Here is a 17,376-nt window from a genome sequence, read left to right on the forward strand (position 1 = left end):
GGGCCACGACAGTTGGCGCACTTCGAGGTAGTCGCGCGGCCACTGTCGCCGCTGTGTTGCCCGGAGTATCTTGGGCACACGATCGAGTTGATGCAGACGCCGTTCACGTGACCAATCCTCATGCATTTCCTGCACTGTAGCGGCTTAGGTACGAATGGACGAACTGGGTATTGAAAGTTCCCCACCTTCACACATGATGGAATGAAGCCATCCTTGAAGGTCCACTTGATGCATGTAGACGTTCCAAGGCGCTGAACTGGTAATATGGAAATGCTGTTATTTATCCGCTTGATTAAGATGGGCAAGTCGGCATCAGAGATGGCAATGACGACGTTGTAAATCATGCCAGCCGTGGTTTCATTGCTGTCATGACACGAAGTGCTCTAGACAGTTTGGCCGCCATCACCAAACTCGGCAATATCAGTGTACACCCTCTTATTCTCCAACGCATTGATTCGAATGTAGCAAAAAACATTCTCTATGGACTTTCATGCTCTAAAACAGATTTAAATAAATAACTTAGCTTGAACACTATAACGTTATTGTTTGCAAACAAAGTATAATTTTAGGAGTGCGATTTTGGCGAAGTTTTCATAGAAGGAATGCAATCTAATATGGAGCGTTATTTTCATAAAATTTTCTTCTTTGTATATATACATTCATAGGGCTCTTGTGTTGGCATTTGGTTGTTTTCTTTTATTTCCATTCGTCTTTTTTTCTCTTCAATTGATTGAAATTGGTACTTTTTCGCGAATATCCTTTGTAAGGGACAAAGCTTTTTTGATTTTCGGCTCTAATGTTCACTCCAGACTCCTGAATAGTTTTCAGCCACGGGCATAACTAGTGTTGCAAAAATATATCGAGAACAGAAAGACGTGCGCAATAAAAGAAAATAGTTAACTGAAACAGCCATTTCAATACAGCAGTCCAACTTTTTTTTGTCATTCGGGCAATGTGTAATACGGTTACGCCGTCTTAAATATTCACGCGAAAAGTTTTTAGCTTACAACAGTCGTATTTGACTGCTGCAGCAAGCAAGCTTATGCTCATGCTCTCGTGCGGTGACTTTTAAATTTTGACGAACATGCATACGAAGTGACAGGAAAGTTCGTACACTTATTCCACTTTTAGAAATTGCTATTACAAATCCAATATTTTCTAGAGCTTTCAAGAACACGCAAGAGAGGTATAACATATAGCATCAGAGCAGGCATTGCACAGACCTTTTCCAACTGACCAAAATTCCCGCTATCATAGCCTTGACGTTCAGCTCTCAATCAAAAGAAGTCTGAGCGTGAAGCAACTACTTTCTCATTCTTCAATTTTTCCGCTGTAAAGGAAGTTTCTGGAACATAATTAACGCTGCTTCCCTCCGGGAAAAAAAAATGCGTGGTTAAAAATAATTTCCAGTTATCGGCGCATGACATAGTAAAACTAACAATATTTTATTGCGATCATTAAAAGAACTGTACAAGAATCAGGCGTGCCGAAGCCTCATTGTGTTGAGGGGCAGCGCCTGACAGAGAGCGAAAAACTGCACAAAGTACAGGCATGTTTGTGTGATTGTTTATCTATTAAAAATTTTTGTTTCTATGATTCGACTTTCTTGAACCCGTAGACTGAGATTAAGCGACTGACGGATGCAGCCGCTCACCTGGTTGTAGATCACCCTTCCCATGCGTGGGTGACACGTATAGGCTCGTGTGATGCTGCCAACCTGTTGCCGCAAAGACCGCGCCCTGTATACAAGAAATTGCATGATTGGGCTAAAGAACTACACCATGACGGCACGGGAGCAAATGAAAAGCGCCTTAATAAACCGGCACTGAGGCGCCTGCTGCGCTGGCCCTGACGTAATTGGCTCTCGTGCAATAGTTATTGCACGTGAAATCTATTTGGTAGGATGTAGAAACAGTCTTGCGTGCTGTCAGTTTGCTTTCTGTATGAAGAGCAAACTTTCTCGACACACTCGATGATTACACACCCTTGTGATGCTATTGGAGGAACAAGGCAGTTTTGAGAAGCGAGCACTGTTTTTTTTTTTTTCGGGGTGTGCAAAGAGTGGGGTTCCAATGAGTGCCCAGGAAATAGCTGGCGAATTAGATTAGCGCCTTAGTCGCTCATAGGCATATGCAAGTCGTCGATCGATAGTTCTTACAGGAACGTGCCGACGCTTGACGATCGAGGACCCGGCTGAAACAGTTTGCCACCGACTTGTGTAAAAGCTCGTTAGGCCTTTGGCCATCTCCGTCATCTCGCTTGACTCGAGGAAACAAAGCCTGTCCTCTTCTGGGAAGTATTGTTCAGCTGGAGGGCGCTTCGAAGTTCTGAAGAATGCGCTCGTTTCAACCGGTACCAGTGTTACTTAATTTGTTCCGCTTGGAGGATTTGAATGCTGCTAAGAAATGTAGCGAGAAATGTGGCTGTCGACCAGATTACAACTTTGAGCAAACGTTGAACTGTCTTGGCAGTTGTTTCTCATTTACGATTTTCTTTCATTGTTTTTTCGTTGAACTGATTAGTAAACAAGGCAGTCAAGCATTAACCTTTGCACTAAAGACTGTCCTGCGTGTGCTCAGTTGTCTATGGTTGTGAAAGCATGAATAAATGTGTGTCTTACAGAGTTCACATGATAATCAGCGTCATTGCTTCTACTGGCATTTGCTCTGATCTTGTCTTCTCTGCACATTCTTATTCGAGAAAATGGTAGCGGTCAGCTTCGCTAGTTTCTATGTAACGTAAGTTCGCGGATTTATTAAGGCTTATCGTTGCTTTTCTTTTTTTAAAACGCGTGACTTGTATAAACACTGAACTCTACTGCCCAACAATTCATCGCGGTCAGTCAAGCTGATCGAAAATCTTTCAAATAACTCGTACGATTAAAAAATTCACAGGGATAATTAATTACCTTATATGTCGGCAACGCGAAAGCATTATAAGCTGTTGGTGTCTTTACCAGAAGTGACTTCATTTTCGGTCTGGTGACGTTATTTACCCTCCAGCCAATGAGAATTATCCACTCTGGTAACTTCACTCCCCTCCGGCTAACTGGAATTATCCCATATGAGGGCGTCACCTGCCACTGGATTTTATGATCGACAACATATTTTTTTTTTCCATGAGGCTTTTAATGCTATTGTATAAAAACAGTCCGGCTGCTGTCAAGAACAAAGAACCTTTGTTACAAGGTCACCACTTCTAATAAGAGGTCAGCCTCTTAAATAAACCAGTTAGAAAGTTAAATGTAAGTTTATTAGTAATTATGACAGAGGCCTTTGTGGTGCAGACTGGTGGTGATGGGAGAGACGGAAAGAAAAACTGAAGACGTACTATGATTTCTTGTAGTATTCTATCTGCCTAAATCAGGTAACAATAGTATATAGCCATGATGGCAGTTGAGTTCCAAGCTGATTTATTGATTGCCCAGATGGCACATGAATACCCAGCAACATGCATTCATCATTTTTCATCGCCAGTCGACGCTATACAACAGAGACCTGTTGCTCCGTCCTCGTCTCCTTATTTTCACAAGTCATCACTTTCTTCCTTTTTTTCGTTAGTTCTTCGACGCAATACCTAGGGAAGCTGTTTAAGATGCTGAACACCCTAGGAAGGCCTACAGAATGCACTTAGTACCCGTTCTGTAAACGTGCCATGATAATGGCGGTACACTGCTGAGATTCTGCATTTGTGTCGTGGGCCTTCACCGGGGTTGCGAAAAAGTAAAAGAATAGCAGGAGAGATAAATGCATGTGGCTGTTTGTCAGCGGGGGATCCTGTTCTTCATAGTACATGAAAGCTTCTGCTGTGTGGACCGTGACTGATCGGAAATGTACAGGAGATGAAAGAGTAAATACATCCAGTACCACAGTGAGAAGGACTTCCTATCTGTGAGTCCTAATTCCCAGAAGGCGCCTTCCGCCATAAGCTCATCCCTTCACACAAGTGTTGGCTCGTTCGCCATTTCGATCCACTGCTGCACTACGTCCAAACAGCCTTCACTGACGCGAAACAACTTGGTCCTAGAGATCCTCTGAAACTGGGAATGGCCTTCACGATATGCAGCTGCATTTTCATCGATGTGACCGACGACACAGTTCCCGCATTGTTCGCCTCCAGGGTGAGAGCGAGCTATCGAACACCTCCCTCGCCACCGTCCCCGCGTATGTTTGCAAAGACGCCCGCTTCTAGTCGCCCGAAGTAGGTTGAACAATCGCCCCCTTTGTCCGAAAGGAAGACGCGGGGAGTGTCTCCTGGTTCTTTGCCGTCGTAGGCGAAGATATCGACAAAAACTCTGACCCATGTGCTCCGCATCTGCTGGGTCGTGCCCCCCCCCCCCCCCCCCCTACTAAGGTCCGGGCGATACCTCGCGTATCTTCCGCGCCTTTCCTTTTTCTCCTTATTCTATTTCCCTCAGGACTTCCTTGTTCTGTTTCTTTTTTAGCCTTTCCGCAGTTGGGTAAACAGGAAGATTCGTGGCTTTTCCTTTGCTCTTTTTCTGCACGTAATTTGCTAATGTAAACAGGAAGATTCATGGCTTTTTCTTTGCTTTTTTTCTGCACGTAATTTGCTAATAGCAGCTCTCTCTAACAATAATTAAACTGAACGGAAATCGTTCCCTTCCACAATGATGCCATGCATGTTTTTTGTTTGTTTGTTTGTTTGTTTGTTTGTTTGTTTGTTTATTCAGGTAATATAAAGTTATTTCCATGAAGCAGGGCAAAAGGAGGAAACGTTCTCCTGACTAGGCCCTGGCCTTAAAGGGCACGTCAGCAGTCGCTCTCCTCAACAACGGTTCAACAAAAACAAGCAAGAATATCCAAAACGTTGTACTGTGACTAGGCGTGCATATGAAAACATAATGACATTTCGCATTTCACAATTGTAATTTCAAAAATATAATGTAACAGTGCTGTGCAAAGAGCAAAGCAAAACAAAAATAGTTGGTCAATAAATTTAAAGTCAAACAGTGAAGATAGCATGCTCTGTTCAAGATGGGAATAAGAAAAAAGAAAGATAGAAGATCGCAAGATGGCGCATTACAGAATCATGCACACGGTTATACGAAATTAGAGCATTCATGCTCAAAAATTGTCGAGCCGTTATATTTTTCTTTTGCAGTGTCAGTTAATTTAAGGTGAGAGTTGAGTTTCCCCTCTTCAGACTGCGCCAGTTGCAATCCCCTTCATGTGGCGATGAGAGGAAACACCTTGTTGTTGATGAAATCGAGGTTTCTTGATGACCCGGTGGTTCTAACTCGCAAACAATCACGTTACTCGAGGAAAGGAGAAGGTTAACTATTTATTTACGACAAAAATAAAACAAGCAGAAAGAAAGCAAGGAGAAAGCTATTTACAACATGACTAAACCGTTGATCAGACAAATTCAGCCCTGGTTCAACCCAGAGGGCTTACATTTAAGCCCTCTGTCTCTGCTTTTAGCGGGGACTGCAACCGATACGATTACAAGCGGCCCACCTCGCCAATCAGTGGTTAGGGAAAGGAAAATAAGGCTTCCGCCAACTAATCACAGATCGGGGAAAGAGTACTGATTAAACGTTTGGGAAAGGAGAGGTTGCAATCAAACACACAAACAGCACAACCACGACTACCATTTCCCACGGCACCACAGTTACCGCATTCGTAACATCGTCATCTGCTTTCTCTTTCGCACACGTACATGCGAGATAACATATGCCGACGAGACGATCACTCAAGTTGTTTACAGAAAGAAAAAAAAACAAAAAGAGAAGACTTTCGTTAAGGGAATAATGGGCTTCATGGTCACTTGGCTCCTACTCGGCCGTATCTCCCGCATTCCCGAAGCCTCGGCAACCCCCTTACGACGCACACATGTCGACAGCTGCACCGGGTTCAAGACGACTTATGCCCGTGATGCCTCGAAGTAAACAAGGACGTCCGCTGCAAAAGGAGGCAGGGACGGGACGGGTCCCTTTGTTGGCGACGCACTGATCACAATACAACCACTTCCGACCACACTTGTGCCGCCTTCCTTGCGAACACGAGACCGACTAGTTCGCGGAAAGGTCAGCGAACTTCACAGTGAGCGTTACAGATGAGCATGATTTGATACTCCACAGTTTCCTTTCCATAATTGGTACGGGGACTGGACTACAACTGAGGTTCTTCGCAAAAAGTAACTCGTATCTCTGCTAAAGTATTGAATACAGAAGCTATTGCAGTTTCCTGCTATTTTGCTGCATACCTTAAGGCGTACATAACCTGGTACTATAGGATCTTGCAACAAGTGGTATGGCAAGCTGCTTCATTAGGTCGCCTGCGCTGATGTCTATAGCTTTTAGAGGACACCAATAATCGAACCGCTTTACGTTGGAGCGATAGCAATTTTTCCATGTCAGTTCGTCCACAGGTGCCCCAAGCTAATAAGCAGTATTTGAAAGGTGAATGAACAAGTTAAAAACAGATTTTTTTCTTGAACCACGTGGCTAGAAGATAGCGAAGTCTATATACCATACCTATAGACCGCGCTGCGTTTACACGAACAACGAACAGTAACACCAAGATATTAACGGCTTTTCACCTGCTCTAGTGTAGTCGAAGCGTAACACAAAGTGGTATTATAGTAAAAGAACATACCTGGTGCTATTTTTTAACATTTGCAGATTCTTACTTGAAAAGCTCTGAGATATGCGCCGGTGCGGTCTGGGCATTTGTATTTTACGGCAAAGCTTACATTAAGTACGCGATGGCACTTAACTAAAGCACGATTAATAAATTTAATATAGGTCCTCAATTTTTCAATTTTCGGTTTTAGGGCACAAGGTTATATTGAAAAATTGAAGGGCATCAACAAGGAAGGCGAGTCTAGTTTCTTAATTTCTAAATTGGAATTTTGGTTCAAAATATCGAGCATCAAAAATACGCTTTCTTTAAGCACTTTGAGGTTACTTCTCTGCATTGCACTTGTACAAGACGGCCCCGCGCGCATTTATAATGCAAAGAATACAGATGGATTTTGTGTATTTTCTGATGTTGAAGTAGAAAACATGAGTTCGACAATGATAGCGCGTGCAGCGACGCCATTGTGGAAATGTTTCATGCCAAAAAGCCAACTCAACGTACTTACACAAACGTATTTTTGGCACTCGATATTTTTAACCACAGCTCCAATTCAGGAAATTAAAAAACTGGGCTCTCATTTGAGGTTGACGGACTTCAAGTTCGTAGTATAAACTTGCGCACTTACACCAGGTATTAAAAAGCCGATTTGTTCTTTATTTAAAATAATCGGCTTTTAGTTTATGTGTATCACCTGCACAACGTCTGTTTTCCTGTACACTTGAACTGCACAGACCACACCGGAGTATCTCTCGTTGTTTTTAAGGTATAAATGTTTAAAAGTTAGAAAGAATCCTCCGGTATATCGTCAAATGTTCCTAGATGGCAGCTCCAGTTACGAATGTTCCCGCGGGAATGAACTTGCTAACATGTGTTAACCGACCAATCAGTCACACTGAACGGGCCCTCGAGCGACGCCCTTTTAAGGCAGGCTTTATAAAATTTCTTCACTTCTAAGGCATCTCATTCTGGTTCGATGCAAATAGACTTCTAGTCGCCAACCTCCAAACAAGGAGTAAACAGACTGACTGAACTTCTTTAACACGTACTTGGAATGGTGACACGCATGTCGAACGTGTCTTCGACTGCAGACTGGAACCAAGACAAGCTCCGCGGTCCAGATGTAGATGGGAGCTGGGGTGTAGGAAATTCCATCGATTTTTTTTTTTTGCGGAGGAAGCGGAGGGAGGAAGGGCAGCACTAACATCTCGGGATCAATATTGTACTCGCAGTTCTATTCAATTTGCTTTGCAATGAGCGCGTTCGGTAGCGATCGGGCCAGGGCGACACACAAGTGAGTCGGCCGAGGCTGTTTGAACGCGCTGCCGTGTGCCGGAACCTTTCCTCGCGCTAACGGCCACCCCGACAGGGGTCGGCGCCGAATTACAGCTTTGGAGCATCTCTCCTGATCCAGAAACGAGTGACTAGCCTACGCGCCTGTGGGGCATGCGTTTTCTTGACACATTTACAGATAGTAACGTGGTTTATGGATGACTCTGAATGATTCGGCTTTGGAGGATACGAAAACATCAACATGAAAATCTTAAAATCAGGAAGAAAAAGCAAACGCATAATACATAATTGCTAACTGAATTTCCTGGTGACTCTCGTCTGCGTTTAGAGCAGTCTTATGAGACTCTAAATCGAAGTGGAACGACTTAGTCTCTGCGTTGCAGTACAGCGCTTATAGTCTGCGTTTCTTTTTTGTTTTGTTTGTTTGCTATGCCTCTAAAAGATGATTGGGCAACACCGTTTCAAGCCAGTTTGTGTTCGTTGACGGTTAGTTTTGCTGGCTATTACAAGTGGTAATGTTTGATGGGAAAAAATTATATGCTGGGCGTGCAAATGTCTCACTGGCGATTTTAAAATATGTGGTCTGCCGGCAACGAAACCGCGAAGTCTGTGCCAGTAGCTTAATTTCTTCGGTGCTCATCAAAAAGAGTGGAATTTTGCACATTGTCTGGTGCCTGCCGCCGCTGAATTCAGTTGGCGCAAATTTCTCCCGCTCGTACGTTGCCACTCAAGCTCTCACTAATTTATGCATAACTCAATAAATGCATGTAGTACCACTGAAAGGCAAAGATGAAACCGGAGCATGTATTACTTGACTCCGCGCAGGGTTTCAATGGTGCTGATCTGATGGAAGAGCATTCACATCCCATGTGAAACAAGCGTAGTGTGGCCTGATGTGGCAGGCAACAATGTGGCAAGAAATAAAAAGTAAAAGCGTGCGAGGCATAAAAATTGTGCCAACGCAGTGGTTAAAACGAACCCTATTGGCGTCTCATTACCGACCTCGTTCAAAAATAGGTCAGCACGAAAGATGACAGGAAATAGAACCTTCTACTTGGTCAGTGGCTGGTGCAAGGAAATTGAGAAAAAAGGTCAAAAGCTGACCCCAAAGGCTGCCCTATAAGATTTGATCCGTCAAGAGGAGGTGAAAGAATTTTTAATGAAGTGGCCCCATTGCGCCTTCATTCCCCAAGACCAAGCCATCGTCAAGAAGATCCACTAGGCGAAACATGAAAATGTGCGTATGAAAAATGCCAAAAATTTTATCAAAGCGGCTTACTTTCAGTCACAAATGGCTCGGTTTCATTCTCGCGTCAACAGAAAAGTGCACACTTTTCCATATCAGCGGTTTCTGTAGCGATACGTATCACCCAATCCACGTGTAATGATGAGTCCTCTACGATAGTGGACTTGCTAGCAGAATTGGCATGGGTCAACAAGACAGTTTCCATACGTCTTTAAGAACTACGCGACATCGCATCTTGGCAGCGGTGCTAAGGACCATCTACTGGACCATAATCGAATCAACTCTAAGGATGCTCTTTGAGTGCTGACTGCTGCTTTAATTTTTTTTTATAAAAGGTAAAGAAAAGTCTCATTCTGCGCTTAGTCCTCTTGTAGTGGGTAATAGTGGCCACCGATCACGAATATCACCCCTCAGTAATGACATCAGCAAACACCGTTGCTACTGGCTAGGAGAGCGAACTGTGTGAGAGCTACACTGTCCATCACAGTCACTCGGTTATATCGCATGAAAGAAGTTACACGGCAAAGTGTCTGGTGCTTGGGTAGTGGAAGGGGTTTGAGGGAAGTAAGCCAGGAGAAAAAAATTGTAGGGGACATTTAAGCTCCGCCTTAAGGCTATGACGCCATAGCGTGGTGGGTTCATTCCCATATATGCGGAAGGTCACTCTCTACTGTATATTCATAGATCCCTGGGAGTCCTCATACCCCCCCCTATTGGCGCAGTGGTGCAGTGGTTAAGCGATGCGCCACTGCCCTGCGATGGCGGGTGCTCCCAGTGGTGGGCCCCAGGTTGCTCATCCCATCATTAATTTAACTGCCACCTACCACGGTGGGCAGTTTGCACACTATCCGGTGGGCAGGTTGCGGTGACGCCGCAAAGTCACGAGACCTAGGTGGCCCACCCGCCTCCTAGGTTCCTCACTGGGCATCACCTGCAGGAGTCATGCTCGTGATTTTTCTCTCACAACGCCGACGCCGCATTTTCTGCGTAACAGGTCCTTTAACGCTGTCGCGTTTAAAAAGTGCAGAGACGACTTCAAGGCGAGCAAAATGCCTGACAGTAGCTTGTGAACACATATTTGGAGTGTGTACCTTTCAAATCTTGGTACAAGAAAAACCTAAAGTTCATTTAAACAGACATGCGAACAAAAAAGCAGATCGCTTGAGGCTGCTTTGAACAACAGAGCAAGAGACTTAATGCATATCTTTTTTTTTTTTGCGGTATTCACAAAAATTCGCTCATTTTAAAGTCGCAACATCTTGGTTCGTTTATAGATGATGGACGATCCAAAAAAATGCGCTGCACTCTTTCCACAGAATCGAAGTCACAATTTTGAACTGTTTACTTGTTCCAAACAGTAACGATAGCTTGATACCGATAAGTTTTCGTAAAAATGTCCTCCACAGAGAATGTGTGGGGATTAAGTAGATGCGGAAGACTATTTGGAAGCCGAATGAGGCGATAGTCTACAGATGCGAGCCCCTTGTTTATCACTGCATTTTTGCGTTCCTAAGGCGTCCAATTTTTGAAAATAGTATTATCCTGTAATTCTAGTACTAAAGACCTTTTACCTCATGATATGCCTTTTCATTTCCCAAAATACTGAACTGCGCTCAAATCTGCGACAAAGTTACAAAGTGGACAGCAAAAGTGTGAAAGCGATACGGGTACCCAATAGCATTGGAGCTTGAGGAGGGGCGGTTATATTTTATGAACACGCTAAGAGGCTTTTTTAAGCCTCTTTCAGAGTCGGTAAAGATAAGCCGTCATCTGGCACTATCTTCCGCAAGAGATACCAGAACTGCTTCCTTAATACCACGCAGCTCTGTCTGCGGCTCTAAAGAGCGCACCCGCTCAACTGAATAGGACATTATCTGCACTCCAGATAGCGCATGTACAAACACCGCGAGAGAAGCTATGGGGAGATTTTGGCAGTGAAAATGTGGGTTTGTTCTCAGTGCACCTATTTTATGCAGCTCAGAGCAATTATAAGCATCGCCGCCTATGTCATGCGGTTTTTTCGTTGATTCTAGGTTTGATATTGTCGGAGCCGAAGAATGAAGTGCCCCAGGAATGAAAACGCTATTGGATAAGTCACGACGAATAGACAGATATATGAAGGTCCCGGTGTAGAATCCCCTGATGAAGGCCAGAACTCCTTTTTTCATCTCATTAAGTGAGCCTTGGGTTAGGCTATACGCCAGTGACAAAGGCGGAGTGGCGAGAGCTGATGGCGTCGGGATGTAGGCGGATATGCGGCTTCTCCTGCCGTTCCCGAGTAACAAGGCCAAGCCGCACTCGAAGGCAATCATTTCAGCGTGCTTAAAACTTATCTTCGCTTGTTGTAGATATTCGACGAAGAAAGTGCACAGAATAACGGAACGCTCTTTTAGCATAAGCATGAAGACGGCTGAGCGCCACTCAGCGGAAGTTGCTACTTTACCGTGAATCCAGCCTCTGAACTTCAGGTGAACAAAAGAGTTTTTTTTCGTGATCAAAATCGCAAGTTCGTGTTTCAAACAAGCATGCGACCACGGAACACCGCCAGATATCGATCCATAAGCTCTATGGTGAAAGCCGCAGCGCCAATTCTTCTCAGAAGAGAGGTGAAGACTTCGATGCGCCAAAGGCTGAAATCCATTTTCACGCTCTCTGAAGCCGCCTCGGCAACAATAGATGTGCTGCTGAGCGAACGAACACCGCGAACTCCGAACAAAGATACCATGCGCAAATAACCTGATGAGAACTGGGAACAATAGATAAGGCACTAAGCACGTGTGACGTGTAGTATTGCAGGAGGAGTAGCAGGAGGAAAAAGGGAACTAATGCAGGTAGTTTCACGTAGACTGCAATACCTAAAACCCTGGCATGCTACCTTACATACAGAAGCTTAATTAGCATGACACGAGGAAGAGGATTGGGTTTATGTGTGTCGGTGCTTAATTTCGCAACCACTCTAGTTTTCCGCGAAGCTTGAGCCATCGTGCTTCTTCACCTCGCTTCGACTCTTTCTCTTTTTCCTGAATTCTGCGAAGAGGATAAGCTCTTGCTGCAGCTTGCTTTTGCACTTGGGAGCAGCAGTCAATTAATCAGGCATTAAAACGGCACCGTGTCGAGTAGCCAGATCTCTGGGTGCATACTTCATTTAGGACAGGACAGCCTGAGCCCGCCCTGGAAGTGTTCAGCTTCGCCATAGAAATTAAAATTGTCTTGTAGGTTGGGAAAGAAAAGAAGCGAGTTAATTCATTTACAATGTTCTGCTCTTTTAAAGGTCTTTAAAAGTCTGCTCTTGATGTGAGAAACGATGGTGCCGCTAGTGAGTCGCCCGGGCTCGATTTAGCAAGTAGTGTGCAGCGCGACGAGCTGTGGAGAAGAATTAATGATGCAGCGGTGATGCTAGTTATGCCAGCTTCACGTATGCGCAGTACGAACACGCTCGCAATGACTTTGTTTTGTTTTGCTTTTCAGTTCGGCAAACAGGTGATCAGGTTGCATACTGAGCTGACACTACAGCCTCGCGCATTGCAACAAAGGGCGAGTTCGTTTCTGAATGGCGTTGACGGCTGCGCTGAGCCCAAACTCCCTGCCGACAGCCCATAACGGCCCTGCATGCCAACAAGCAAAGGGGGGGGGGGGGGGGGTGATTAGGAAGGATTTTGTGTCGTTTCTGCCGTTGACATGATAGAGTCGCAGAACAATAGGCTTCAGGCCTTTCCAGCCGCACATTTGGGGGCAAAATGGCCTTAAAAAGGTGCATAAAGACGCGTATGAAGATTCGTGCAACGCTGCGGGCGCGCGCAATCCTGTGTATTTAATTACTCTGTTCGATGCCGTTGCCGTGTGGCGTGAGCTGTGCGTAACAAAGCAACGTTATTTATTCCTTTATTTCGATTTTAAGGCATTTCTTGGGGCTTGAGAAATGATTATAGGAAAATACCTATTTGTTTTGTTCTTTGAAGACAATCATTAGGGTTTGAGAAATGATTATAAGCGAAGCCCTTTTTTGTCGTATTAAGGCATTCCTGAGGACTTGAGAAATGGTTTCAGCGAGGGCGCACTTTAACTTCTCCGATTTAAGACATTCATTAAGGCATGAGAAATGATTATAGGCAGCCTCTTCTCCCTCTTTTTTGTTGTGCGTGTAAGCCGGGCCCCCTTTGATGAGGCAGTGAAAGTACCATCCGACATCGCATTTAATGAGATTTAGAACTGGTGTTGACCCCGCTAGATCGCTGTCGTAAACAAACAGTATCGTTACCATCTCACAGAAATTTGAGCGATAATCGGCTGGGCTTCTCGGGCGAAAAACACTTCCTTCCATCGCAACCTCAAACAGTATAAAAAAAGGCACAATGTTCACATATAACGTTACCGAAATACGCTGTCATCATAGCACTAAAGCTCTGTAATCAAACGTCCCCTTCGGTTAGCTTATTTTTCTAAGTATAGAGGTTGTCAGCTACGTTCACCAGCCACGAGCTTGTGGTGGTGGTGTTGCTTTGAGAGTGCCCTGGCGGGATCGCAATACTGCGGTCGGGTTACGTACAAGGCATGAGCGGATTAAGGAAGGTATTGGCAGGACGACGACTGAACCATGTCCTGAGGGAAAAGATTAAAGGGACGAGAAAGGGGAGGGGGAATAAGCGCACGTATATACCTATATAGTGCATGTGCCTGCGTGGGTGGGCCAACCCACATCGCTCTGCTTGTCCTTGCTTGATAGTTGCTCCTGAGTTATTGCTGCTACCACTTACCCTTTGGTCGCATGCGTTACGCAAGAACTTGTTATAACATCACCGGTCGAAACAACCAAGGCTTAGGGCCTGGGATGATAAGCGGATGTCCGTGTCGCTGCTATCACAGGCGTGTTTAGAGTTGGGAAACCTAACTTTCCGTCTTGAAGCCGTCCCTAGCGACCCAGCTTATTCGAAATGCAAGGTAATATGTGCACTAGTTTGAAGTACGCAAAAACAAAAAGAGAAAATTTACGGTGGGCCTGTGATGAGTTTCGCCCTGAGGGCTGATACCTGCGGTTTGTCTTTTGACGCTAGCAGTGGTGCGTTCTTATGTGTTGTGCAATGCTCCTGACCGCGCAGTACATTGGTAAGGCAAGTGTGGTTGATTGCTAAGGGTTGCCTCAGGGTATGGCTATACGTCTCTGGGTGCTTGTTTGCTCTTGCATGTCATGCGCAGTCAAGCCGGAATAAAACGCAAGCAGTGCCTCTGAATGAAACAAAATATTTTACCTGTGTAGCCTCGGGTGCAGTGTACAACTTGCCTGATTCATATTTCTAGACGGAAAGTCCAAAGAAGTGCACAGTTATAAACAGGTTGTAAAATAATTTGTCCCTACATAGTATAAAAACACGGCATATGCTTGCTTACATTTCATTCGTGGCTGACTGCACTGTCAGGCCAATAGTAAACGTGAGTATACTGTCTGAACAAAACACACCTTTCGCCGTTTTATGTTAATATACGCAGTGAAGAACTTAAGTGGTTCATTTTTTTTGCTATCAGGGGCTTTCTAATCGTACATACTTTATTCATAAACCTGTTTATTATATTTGCGACATCACGAAATTCAGAAATAACACACAGGAACGTTCGCTTTCGATTATGCACGACGTAAAATACTGTGACGCGGCACGATCTGCTTTGGGGTCGTTTCTAAGCGCTCTGTTATACGGCGCTTTTTTCCTTGACATAATGAGGACGTTCTTCAGAGTTGAAGGATTTGAGGGTTCATCGCGACATCTACACAAGGTGCTGCCAGTGCTATCTGAGACTTAGCTATTACTAAAGGAGATAATACACTGAAGCACAATAATTAGTGCGTATACATAGTCTTCGCTCGCATCATGTTTAGTGGCAGACACCTATTTGCACAATACAAGTCGGCAACTTCGTTTTTTTATTTGCTTGATTCTTTTTTAATGTTTTGGCTCAATCTTTTTGTCTCTTACAGCTATCGGAGTTGATTGGAGCGTATGGGTGCCTTCAAAGAATAGCGAGATCTCTCGCCAGTTATAAGGGTAAGAAATTAAAAGATCGAAAGGATATGTATACAAACAAAATTTGCAGCTGCTCACATGTGCCCCCAAATGAGCACTGCTGGCAGGCGTCTGACGTACAGCGTGCATTTCGTGGTTTGCACACCTTCGCTTTTATTCAAGGAGTGTTAAAAGGGTAGACCAACACTTCATGTGGATAGTAATTGCCCTACTGCACTAGTTGGAAGAATGGAACGTTACATCCTTAAACTGTAAAGACGAAGATGTGACAACGAGGTAGCGGCAGTGCTATCGCTGAGCGCGTGCAGCTGCCGGGCTCTAGAATAACCGCGGAAGACGCCTAGAAGGCCTCGTTCTGCGCCTGGTTCTGCCTTCCTGGTTCTGGTGGTGCCTGAACTATTAAACCCCCTTTCAAGTGGTGGAGGTTGCTCCTGATCCCGTCCTGGAGCTCCGCAGCGGCACTGTAACGTCAGCAATGCCGAATAACGCCCCCCTGGCTCCCCAGCCACCAGCTGCTCCGCTTGTCTGCTCCGGCACACCTCGACAACGGGACCCGGCTGTCTTCAGTGGGCTCGGCGACTCTGACGTCGAGGACTGGCTGGCTTCCTACGAGCGGGTCAGCACGCACAACCGCTGGGACGACGCCATGAAACTAAACAACGTCATCTTTTACCTGGCTGATGTCGCCAACCTCTGGTTCCGTAACCACGAAGCCGATGTCGCCACATGGTCCACGTTCAAGACGAGCTTCACTGAGGTATTTGGCCGTCCTGGCGTGCGCAAACTTCGCGCCGAACAGCGCTTACGCGAACGGGCTCAGCAGCCTGGCGAGACATTTACTAGTTATATTCAGGACGTGGTGGATCTTTGCAAGCGCGTGAACAGCGATATGACCGAGGCTGATAACATCCAAAATATCATGAAGGGTATCGATGAAGATGCGTTCCAAATGCTTCTAGCCAAGCAGCCGGCCACCGTGGCCTGCGTCATCAGCTTGTGCCAGAGCTACGAGGAGCTCCGCAAGCAACGCGTCCTCACTCGTCGCACCGTACAGCCTGCCGACGTCCTGTCCGCTGATGTCGAGACCGCAGGAGGGCAGCAGCTCAGGCATGACATTCAGAAGTTCATTCGAGAGGAAATCGCACGCCGACTAGCGCTCATCTCTGGAGTTCGGAACCCCCCGCCAGCGCTGTCTCCCACCCTTCAGCAGACGATCCGAGCCCAAGTCGCGGAGGCACTGCCACCCCTGCCCCAGCAACCTGTGGCTGCCCCTCTTACGTACGCCGACGTTCTTGCCAGACCACCATCCCATCCCTTGAGCCCTTTTCAAGACGCCACTCAAGCGCCGCCACCTTCGACGCCCCCGCCTGATTTCTCGTATCGGGCTCAGGTGGCACAACCGTCGCCTCGCTTCACGCCGGCAGTCTCGCACTACGGTCGTTTGTGGCGTACTCGCGACAATAGGCCTATTTGCTTTGCCTGCGGCTTCGCCGGCCATGTAGCCCGCTACTGCCGCAGACGTCCTTCTTCGCCTGCTGACATCCTGCCACCATCTGCGTATGGGTCTTACATACAGCCGCCCCGCGTGCAAGCGGACCCATTGCCTCCTGCCTTCTCCACCAACCGCCAGGCTGCCACCTCTCATCGTTCCTCTTCTCCGCGGCGCCGTTCCCTATCTCCTATGCGCCGTCGGGCCAGCCCTTCCGCTGCGGAAAACTAATGAGCGCAGTTCCCGAGGCAAGAGCTGCGCCCCCTGGGAACTCTACAAGGCCTCTGCTCTCACTAACAAACGTTATTGATGTTTTTGTCGAAGGTGTTGCAACCTGTGCTCTCGTGGACACCGGAGCTGCTGTCTCAATTATGGACGCGAAATTTTGTCGAAAACTGAAGAAAGTCATGACGCCATTTTCGGGAGTTTCTCTTCGCACTGCTACCGCCGAACAGGTCGAGCCGCTCGCAACCTGCACCGCGCGAGTCGTTATTCAAGACGTCTGGTACATCATTCAATTCCTGATCCTCTCCTCTTGCTCCCATGACGTAATTCTAGGATGGGACTTTCTTTCTGAGCACTCCGCCGTCGTCGATTGTGGCCGCGCCGAAGTTACTTTCTCTGCCCTGCCCAACGCCTACCCGGCCGCACCGTCTCCTGAATATCCGGCCAAAGTACACCTGTCTCACGATGTCGAGCTCCCGGCAAATTCCTCTGTCCTTGTATCCCTCTCGT

General features: G+C 46.1%; 2 protein-coding genes across 2 annotated transcripts in view; both read left to right on the plus strand.

The window, feature by feature from the left end:
• Window positions 1-17,376, plus strand: part of LOC144093856 (acetylcholine receptor subunit alpha-like) — a 165,984-nt gene that overhangs the window by 49,094 nt on the left and 99,514 nt on the right. The gene's annotated exons all lie outside the window — the stretch shown is intronic.
• LOC144094392 (uncharacterized) lies at window positions 15,519-16,872 on the plus strand. The gene has a single exon (XM_077628357.1). It carries the CDS (start codon window positions 15,628-15,630, stop codon window positions 16,870-16,872), a length of 1,245 nt encoding a protein of 414 aa, XP_077484483.1. The 5' UTR covers window positions 15,519-15,627.

This window comes from Amblyomma americanum, chromosome 6, assembly GCF_052857255.1.
Source record: "Amblyomma americanum isolate KBUSLIRL-KWMA chromosome 6, ASM5285725v1, whole genome shotgun sequence".
Classification (NCBI taxonomy): Eukaryota; Metazoa; Arthropoda; class Arachnida; order Ixodida; family Ixodidae; genus Amblyomma; species Amblyomma americanum.